Source organism: Puntigrus tetrazona, unplaced genomic scaffold, assembly GCF_018831695.1.
Source record: "Puntigrus tetrazona isolate hp1 unplaced genomic scaffold, ASM1883169v1 S000000586, whole genome shotgun sequence".
NCBI classification, from domain to species: domain Eukaryota; kingdom Metazoa; phylum Chordata; class Actinopteri; order Cypriniformes; family Cyprinidae; genus Puntigrus; species Puntigrus tetrazona.
In genome coordinates, this window is record NW_025048217.1 from 365,001 (window position 1) to 375,162 (window position 10,162).

The following is a 10,162-nucleotide window of genomic DNA, read 5'->3' on the forward strand; positions in this document are numbered from 1 at the left end:
CTATCCTATCCTAACCTAACCTATTCTGTCCTATCCTATCCTATCCTAACCTAACCTAACCTAACCTATTCTGTCCTATCCTATCCTAACCTAACCTAACCTAACCTATCCTATCCTAACCTAACCTATCCTAACCTATCCTAACCTATCCTATCCTAACCTAACCTATCCTAACCTATCCTATCCTAACCTAACCTATCCTAACCTATCCTAACCTATCCTATCCTATCCTATCCTAACCTAACCTAACCTAACCTATCCTATCCTATCCTAAACCTAACCTAACCTATCCTAACCTAACCTAACCTAATCCTAACCTAACCTATCCTAACCTATCCTAACCTATCCTAACCTATCCTATTCTATCCTAACCCTACTCCCTCAGTTCTTCTGCTCTCTCCCCAGCTAACAGGAAATGTTATCAGTAATGTCACTGCGTGGGGAACGGTCTCAGCACCCCCTCACTTCTGAGTGTTTCCAAAACATAATCAGTCATTCCCAGACAAAGTGTAAGGAAATGATTTACAGTCAGATCTAGTTCCGCTTCATCTTTCAGCAGATGATTCTTTGTGAGTCCCGTCTGATTTGACTGCTGCTTAAACCAAACGTATCAAACCAAAACGCTCCTTCACTGCATTTGTTCTGATGACAGACTCATTTGTGTGTTGAGTGTAGACAAAATAGCACAGTCATTCTTATTTTTACTAACTTTCGACACAATGCGATATTTGCATTCAGCGTGATCCAGTGCTTAGGCCTATGCTGAGAAGACTATTTGCTCTCGAGGTGTGTTTATGCAGATGTTTTTAAGCACAAAGACCTCTTCTGTTTCAAAAGATAAAAGCAATTATAATGTCATTCCCCTTTAAGAAGAAGAGCCAGTCGTATTGTCTGTTTTAAAGAAACAGCAACCTGATGTCCCTCCTACCAAAGATACAGTTTTTTGTTCATCCAAAAGCATCATATTTTGGTTTGATGTGTTTTCTAGAACATTCCGCTGCAATATGTTCTGTTCCCGTAGGTACGTCCTGGACAATCAGTACACCAGCTCCATGGGATCCAGGTTCCCCGTCAAATGGTCTCCACCCGAAGTTCTTCACTTCAACAAGTTCAGCAACAAGTCAGACGTCTGGTCATTTGGTGAGGCTTGCGGGTCAGAGTGTTATGTGTGTGTGAGAACAGGCGTGCTGATGTGTGTGTGTGTGTGAACAGGCGTGTTGATGTGGGAGGTTTTCTCGGAGGGAAAGTCACCGTTTGAGAACCGCTCTAATCTGGAGGTGGTAGAGGAGGTGACCCAGGGCGGCCGTCTCTACAGGCCTCACCGGGCATCTGCACACATCTACAACATCATGTACCGCTGCTGGCATGAGGTGAGACACACACACACACACACACACACACACACTTCACAATCAATACACCACACATATACACAGATAACACAGAGAAAATCACACTGCTATAGGCAGGCAGGATATAACCACACTTTCTTAAAGATGAAGACCAGACGGAGAACACTCAAATAACAGGAAAATATATGGGGAGACATAATGACATAACTGACGAGACACACCTGAACAGAAAGTACATAGAACACGAGGGAGATGAAAACAACAACAGAAGAGTTCAACCACGTGACATTATGCACCCCTCACCTAATATAACAACAAAATAAAAAAATAAATTAAAAAAACAACTAGAAAGGGGATGACAAAACTTAGGAGGTCCAGTGGAGGATGAACCCTCAGGAAGAGGTCGGCAAACAGTCCAGGGAGGAACAGACAGAGGGAAGAGCCAGGGAGGAGATCTGTGGGATCCAGAGCACAGCCCAGAAGATCCACAGTGGGGCCATGGAGGAGGAATGGCCATCGACTCCATGGGGCAGACCGGCGGCAAAGCAGGTGGTGGAGGAGACAGAGATGGAGACGGAGAGCTGAAGAGCCAGGGTGACACAGAGGAGCTGGAGGACCTAGGCGACGCCGAAGGCACCGGCGACCAATGCCAGACGGGGAACGAGAAGGACGGTGCAGAGCCGGAGCCACAGAGGACCAAAGTGGAGCAGAGGGATGGAGGAGCCTTACAGAGCTGGAGGGATGGAGGAATGAGGTGCCTGGAATCCTGAGGTGACGGATGGTCGGCGACAGACCAAGGCACAGCTGAAGGCACAATGGAGCCTGCGGAGCTGGTGGACTGATGGGCCATAGTGGAGAGGAGGGAGCTTGGAGCCAAGGGGGAGCTGACGAGTCTACGGCCAGATGTGGAGTCCAGGACTCGGAGGCCAGACGATGAAGCAAGGGATCGTCCACCCACGACAGCGATGGTGACCGGCAGACCAGTGGTGAATCCCAGCACCAGACGGTGAGCTGAGGGTAAGCGCAGGGGCTGCTGGGAGACATCAACAGCGGCTGGATAGGGTGGGAAAATTGGAGGGTGTGCGGGTGGCGCTGGAGGAACAGTCTCTAGGGGGCGACCTTGAGGTGGGGATTCAGGGCGGCTGGACGGGACCAGGAATTCAGGACAGAGGGGAGGTGCCAGGTCTAACTCCAGATCCGACTCTTCTTGTAGATCTAGCAGCACCAGATGAATTATAAGCTCACCCTCAGCTCTGGTGCAGTGCAGCTCCACTCCGCCCTCTCCGCTCACGCATCTGGTCTGATGATGTCATCTCAATGTCGTCTCGGGTTGAGTGGCAATTCTCTGCTCTGTCGCTCTCCTTGGCGATGGCTCTGTCGTCGCTGCAAACCCTGAAACTCCGTCAGCGATGGGCTCTGGCTGTTGCTCTGCCTTGCGGTGAAATGGTGGGCCTGGCTCTGGATCCAGAGTGGGGCTGGTGTCATTGTCCACGGATGGAACAGTCACTATTGATTTACAATTACACCAGCACCCACTCGATGTGTGCGGCGGCGCTCTCTCGAAGACCGTTCCTGGACAGCTTCGCTTGCGTGGAGTGGTTGAGTCTGTGAAAGTAAATTGTGCACAAGAAGCTGTTCAGGGAGAAGGAGGACTCGACGAGAAAATAACTTTAACAACTTTAATCTTTGCCTAAAGAATGAATAACACAGGCTGGCAGGTAGGATTTCCACACAAATTACAGATGAAGACCGGACGGAGAACACTCAAATAACAGGAACTTATATGGGGAGACATAATGACATAACGGACGAGACACACCTGAATATGAAGACAATCAACAGAAAGTAGGTCACATAGAACACAAGGGAGATGAAAACAACAACAGAAGAGTCCAACTATGTGACAAATACATTGTGTGTCAAAGCACCTTTACAGTGTTAAAATAGTAATAAAAATAGTGTCATAGTACTTCTGGCATGACAATGTAAGGCAGTGGTTCCCAACCTTTTCTTGTTTGAGGCACCCTTGGAAAGCCTTTCAAAAGTTCCCGGCACCCTTATAAGGAAGATAATGCTAAATGCTAATGTTAATGCTAAATAGGCATCAATATATGTCCTTTTCTTCGAGAGAGATGCGTGTTTCCCCTTTTCGCAATTTGATTCAGATGGAGCAGGAACACCTTCAGTGTTTGACTTCGAAGCAGTACCAATACTGGAAGCCACCATTTGGTCTGGAGATTCATCCGCCTGTACTTTTCGCTTCCTCACTACGAACTTATCCATCCTTCTTTTTCGACGCTGTCAGATAAGATGTATTCTGAAAAAAATGAAAAAAATCACAGAGGCTTAAATTAGTTTCTGATAGTTAAGTAGAGAGCGACAAACACAGTTTTAGCTTATCACAAGAATTGCACTTGATCACAAATTTACGTGCACTCGTGCACGTGCTGCTTAATACAATACCTTCTGCCTCCTTTGAGTCACCAATCAGTACTGAGGCATGCTGGCGAGTGGCGACTGGCGACTCGATGTGCGCCCTGTCCTGTACGTGTGTTATACGCGTCAATCCACAACCCTCACTGAGGAACGGGTGGGGTGGAGAAGGACTCTCCGCTATCTCGGTAGTCCCTTCCCGCCCTCCCCCTCTCCCGCCAAGAGAGAATGACGTTAGTGCAATTTTTTCCCCGAAATTTTGGCGGCACCCTCAAAAGATCTCACGGCACACCGGTTGGGAACCACTGATGTAAGGCATAGACAGCAGAGTGGATCATTTCATCTCCTGGTCATTTCATGTTAGCGAGCTTTCTGTTAGAAGAAGGTGTAAATAAAGAGGAGGTTCCAAATAAATCTGTGCAAAATAAGCTAAACAGACAAAAAACAGAAAAACACCACGGCACGGTCTAAAAAGACTAGCGCAGCTAGAAAACTAGTGAGCATGGTGGTGACATCGTCTCAAGAAGAAAATCAGGTTGTGGAGGGAATGGTGGACGATTCTTTGATGCAAACTAGTTGAGCAACGAGTCCTGTCATATAAGGAGAGCTTTCGTTTGCTGCCCGCCTTAAAGTCACGAGTAACAAAGAGAGTTTCATCTTCAAGACTCAGAATAACGCAAATGAATCATATGAAATTGCACAGAAGGAAAAGTGACTATTGTGATAGTATTTAAACGTCAAGAACTTTTCAGATGAAGGTCACATGCTAAGGAAAGTGTCAATGCCTGAATTCTGGGAGTTCTTTACGTCGTTTTAGTTTATCTGCAGTTCACAGGAAACGGTTTCTGAGGTTTAATTAATACTATTTTTGTGTAATTCAAGGAATATTTTATTTTCCTCTATGTTTAATTTAATTTTTGAACTGGATAACGTTATGCTTTAGACTGTCTTTTATGCATTTCAGTTATGTTTTCAGAGTTTATCGTTATGGAGTTTTGTTGCTTTAATATTGGTTTGACCGGTTTCTCGTGAGATTTAGCTTTAAACATTGGGCACATATTGAATGTTTTGGGTTAGACTTTACAGTTGCATACAGCAAGCACATGGAGAAGATGATATTTAATAGCTGTTTACTTTATAATTAAGACATATGGTATTCACAACAATTATTTCATGGAATATATCAGGTTGTAACCATGTAATGAAGAGGATGATTCTCACATATCTGAAGGAAAACAAATCTGATATAGCTCCTATATTTTTAGAAATATTGGCAATTATAACATAATACTAGGAAGTGATTTTAATCAGGTTAGAAATGTAGAACTTGATGAGTCTAGTAACAAACAGACCACTTCAATAGACACTATAGTGGATGAATGTGGCCTGATAGATATATGAAGCAGATGAATTATGACCTCGAACAATAGGAAAAACACAAGCTTCAACAATTCATTATTACAAAATGAGATATCATGTCTCTTCATACAACAGCAATTGATGAATACTGGCCTTGGTATAACATGGGATGCTTTTAAGGCTTTCCTGAGAATTAGCTTCTTTAGCATTGTCCAAGACGTAAGCGTCGGGAAAAACTAATCCAACTGGAAGAAATGATTAGGTCTCTGATTCTGTAATTGTAATAGTCTGAAAGTAGAGCTAAATTATATTATAATGAAAAAAGCTGTTATAAACTATTATGAAAAAGATGAGTCAAACAGTTCAACACGCAGAACTTCAGTCTCTGATGATAATGATAAAGAGCTGTATACATCACAAGAGGAAGTACATATTGGAAAATAAGACTTCTCTTCCCTATAGATTCCTTGTTTCTTTACATTTGACAGACTCTGCTATATGAAATACCTCACATCACACACATCCAGTTAGAGGAGATCAGTTTGATGTTTCATTTAGTGTACGATGCCCAGATTTTCTCTGCAATCATTTAAAAAAAAGTGTCCATCACTGAAGTCATTATTATGTGTGTGCTTCGTGTTTTCAGAAACCTCACGGACGACCGCCTTTTTCTGAACTACTGCAGAACATCCGACAGATCACTGAAGAAGAGACAGACACATGAACACACACACGTACACAAGCTGTGTGTGTGTGATGAACCTTACAGTCATAAGTGAGATATTGAGATGTTTTATATATGTACATGTAAACAACTTCATGTCAGTCTGTAAGTTCACAAGAACCCGAGGACATGAATAAAGATACTCACAATGGGAGGTGCTATCACTGCGTGTGTGTGTGTGTGTGTGTGTGTGTGTGTGGTTACACATACCTGAGGTGGAGTCGAGTGTTTAATTAAATGTAAATTCTTTGGGGAAAGACATCATTCGGTCGTCATACACCATGAGAATCCTTCTTTTCCTCTTCGTCCTGACCGTAAGTTACTCTGTTATTGCTGTTCAGTTCATTGTTCTGTTCTCTCTTATAATCAGATGTTCTGTGTGTGTCTCTCAGTCGATCTCAGCAGCAGACGAGGCCATCCATGTACGCTCACACCATCATCCAGAAACTTGAGAGCTTGATTATTATCGATCAGATGTGTTTGATTGATTTCATGTGTTCATTCTGTCATGTTTGCTTTAGGTGTCTCTTCATTATCCATATGGCTACATCTGGGTTAATCCGTACCAGGTACGAGAAAAAATGGAAATGAACATATTTCTATACGCTAAGTTTGCATCAGAATATTGATGTTTCTTGTCTTCCTCAGGGGTTCCCAGTTCTGACCCATTATGTAAGTGATGTTGTGTTGTGTAAGTGTAATATCACACCGGTAGGTCTCATCATTTCTAGTTTTGGTTTCTCAGGTCTTTCCGGTGTGTCTCAGATCAGCTGAACCTGAGCGCGTGACGACCCCACGACCCCTCGTGACCTCTGAGACCCCCCCCACACAGGCCCTGACCGAAGCACCTGTAACCACAACAACAACCAGACGAGGAGACAACTGAGTGTGTGTGTGTGTGTGTGTGTGTGTGTGTGTGTGTTTCACTGGAATTTCAGCTTTATTGCTGCAATAAACCTCAGTGATAATAACATTATTGCTCAAGTCTGTGTGTGTTTTTTTGTCGTTTGGTTATTAAATACTACCAGCGCTGACACGCAGAACACCACACATCAACCAGCTTCATCTGTTTCAGATTTCAGATCACATTTTTGTTTGATAATAGTTGTCTAAAGAACAGGAGATGCAGTGATAATCTAAAATACAGTTATCTGGGTAATCTAATGACAAATTCACACACAGAGGAGCTTCTGAAGATTCTTTTCTTCACACAGATTAAATTCTTTGAGGTTCTTTGTAGCATTAATACACCATGCATGTGCTCCTCATTATGAACAATTATTTCAAGTGTTGCTTTCTCTCTGTAGTGTTAAACCTGTTAGTAAATAGATAAGATCCTTAAATTACAAAGATTAAAGTCTCAAAACCAGAGAGATCTTCTTTATAAAAGTCATGACTTGTCCACACCCCCCTAAAACGACTCGTTTAAACACGCCCCCACTTCTCTACATCACAGAATGGGTTTATTTGCATAACTCCGCCCAAATGTTTACTCAAAGAAAGAAGGCGGAGCTATTATTCTGTCTGTAGTGTTGCTGCGGGCGCCATGTTCTGGAGACGCTGTGAAAGAGAAACTACTTTGTGTTTCTAAAAGAAAACAGGACTAGAAATCAGTGTTAAGTTGTGTTTACTACACTGTTCAGAACAGATGAACACAGATATTAGAGTGTGTTCAGACTGATTCCTGAATCTATGCTGACTGTAACAGACTATAAAGAAACTGATTCTGACTCTACAAGAACAGTCTGGAGCTTCTGACTCACAACCTTTTGTGCGTTACGTTTTTTTATTAAAAGAACCTGCTACTTACTATTCAAACTATTTGAGAAGTGAAGGGTAGCGCTTGTTGTTTGCTGTTTCTCCTAACACAAATGCAGACATGTTGTTATGTTTACGAGGCAAGATGCTATGTGATGCATAAAAAGGATGCAACAAATACCTTGTTTGTAATGCGTTTTATTGTTTTTTAGTCATAATTGTTCTTGTGAACATTGTGATTGTTTCTAATGTTGTTTCAGGGTTAGCATCATCTGAGGGTTACAGTTTTATTTTGATTATATTGTCAAAACACTCAGACTAGAGAGGGACATTAATAATGTTTCCTACACAGTTACATTAGCCAATCTTAACAGTGGCTGTTTTCACATTATTTAGTTTTGTGTGTGTGTGTGTGTGCAACAAAAAAACTTTATTAAAAGGTGGACGCCTATTTTGTACAAGTTGAGTCTATAACATACAAATTTCTTAATGGCAGTGTAAAACAACACCCTCTTTACCCTGTCTGTAGCTGCACTGGTCTAATAAAATGATAGCCACGCTTCGTACTGATGTCTTTCGCTGTTCATTTGTTTCTCTGCTCTCTCTCTCTTTTAGCAGAAATGCAGACAACATTTCTATTGTTTAGAAATAAAACAAATATTCAAACATACTATTTCACAGTCTCGCCTTCAAATATCCATTGACAAAATCTGAATCCAATTACGCCACTAACAAAAACAACATTAAACACAAAACGCAATAGACTTGAACATGAATTACCGTGAGCCCTCTTAGACCATGCAGATAACTTCCCATGTGTGTTTCTCTGCATCCATGTTAGATTCACCCATAATGCATTGGACTCGCGCTACAACATGTGACCTATTACGAGTTAATAGCACATCTTTCTTAAAGAACCCCTTAACTATAAACACAGTTTTAAAGATTTTTTAAACCGTAAATACTTCTCACTTTGGCATTTACACTCCCACCAAATTACTATAATTTATGATACATTTTCAAGTCAATGTTTGAATAAACTGAGTAATTTTTTATTTTTATTTTTTTTAAACACTAAAATAGTATATATATATATATATATATATATATATATATATATATATATATATATATATATATATCTTGGTTCAAGACTACCAGTTGAACTTTTTATGAGAACTCTCCAGATTGGACATTATGTCAGATTTACTTTTTCTCTACAAGTACCACTAACTTATGAATTGGACATTCAAGAATTGATGGATTAGTCAATCCTGGCCTTTTTCCCTAATTTCCTACTTCCTATTTGAATTTTAGCCTTTCGCACCAGTCCGTCTTCATCTGCACAAACATCAGTCACCTGTCCAAGTCTCCATTCATTGCAGGGAAGCTTTTCCTCCTTGAGAATCACAAGATCTCCAACCTTTACGTTACAACTTGAAGAGTGCCACCGTTGTCTGAGGGTGATGTTTGCTAGATATTCCTTTCTCCATCTACTCCACAATTGCTGTGTCAAATATTGTACTCTTCGCCACCTTCGCATACAGGTCTTCTGGTGCAAATTTCCCAGGTAGGAGGTAGAGGGACAGAGGATTTCATGGCGAGTAAATGGTTTGGCGTGAGTGGCTCTAGACCCTTGGGATCATTGATAGTTCTGTGGTGAGTGGGCGACTGTTTTTGATTGACATGGCTTCATAGAAGAAAGTTCGCAAAGAGGCATCATTCAATTTTCCCGCACTTTGAGAAAGAACCCAAATTAAAACACTTCTGATTGTTCTGATCTGCCTTTCCCAAACGCCTCCCATATGACTGGCATCAGGTACATTCAGAATAAAGGTCACATTGTTTCTGGGAAAGGTAAGCAGTTGATCTCTCCTTGTCCAATTCTTTCAAAGTTTTTGTCAGCTCATTTTTCGGCCCAACAAAATTTGTCCCTTTATCCGATATGATTTCTCGCACAGAGAAGACGGGTCATCACGCTATCTCTTGGAAGGACTGCAGGATGCTTCGAGTCAAGAGATAAAGAAGCTTTTTCCAGTCAACTTCCTACTCTGAGAACACCATCCTGCAGCACTGGGTCAAGTTGGAACAATGGATTACTATCTTTGCCATGTCTCAGTATTTGTATCTCATCTTTGAAGGCATCTGTTTGTGCTAATTTTACAAGCCTGTTGCCTGCATTTCTCATGTCTTCCACATTTATGGGTTTAGTGGTCTTGTCTCTTGTGAATTGCTGAATACGAGTGACAACTTTCAATGTGGTGTGCTATTTCGAAAATCGATTAAACCTCTTCACAAAGCTCTGGAGTTGTTTTTAATGTGACAATTTCTCAATCCCAGAGAAATTTGGGTACAGTGAGCCAATTCGAACTGATCAACTTTTGACACCTTGAGGCTCCTGGAAGCATGATCTGCAGGATTTTGTTCAGTGTCTATATAAAACCATTGTGCAGGGTCACACTTGATCCTTGTAAGTTCTAACCTTTGATTTGCAATAGCCTCCACCATTTCTATCTCTGTCTGCTTTGCAGCCAAC

At 41.9% G+C, this 10,162-nt stretch overlaps 1 protein-coding gene across 22 annotated transcripts in view; it reads left to right on the top strand.

The window, feature by feature from the left end:
• The window catches only part of txk (TXK tyrosine kinase), a 17,694-nt gene extending 10,850 nt beyond the window's left edge, over window positions 1-6,844 (top strand). For 3 of the 22 annotated variants that reach the window (XR_006248769.1, XR_006248788.1, XR_006248789.1), the window contains 5 exons: window positions 1,022-1,140; window positions 1,213-1,370; window positions 5,791-6,437; window positions 6,517-6,540; window positions 6,614-6,844. Coding sequence is in view for 1 of the 22 variants with exons in the window: in XM_043232599.1 (XP_043088534.1) it covers window positions 1,022-1,140; window positions 1,213-1,370; window positions 5,791-5,868 (355 nt within the window). In the remaining 21 variants the exon portion in view is untranslated. Of the gene's footprint in view, window positions 1-1,021; window positions 1,141-1,212; window positions 1,371-5,790 lie in introns of all 22 variants that reach the window. The other 19 variants (XR_006248774.1, XR_006248777.1, XR_006248780.1 and 16 more) reach the window with 19 other exon arrangements.
• Window positions 6,845-10,162: the final 3,318 nt, after the last annotated feature.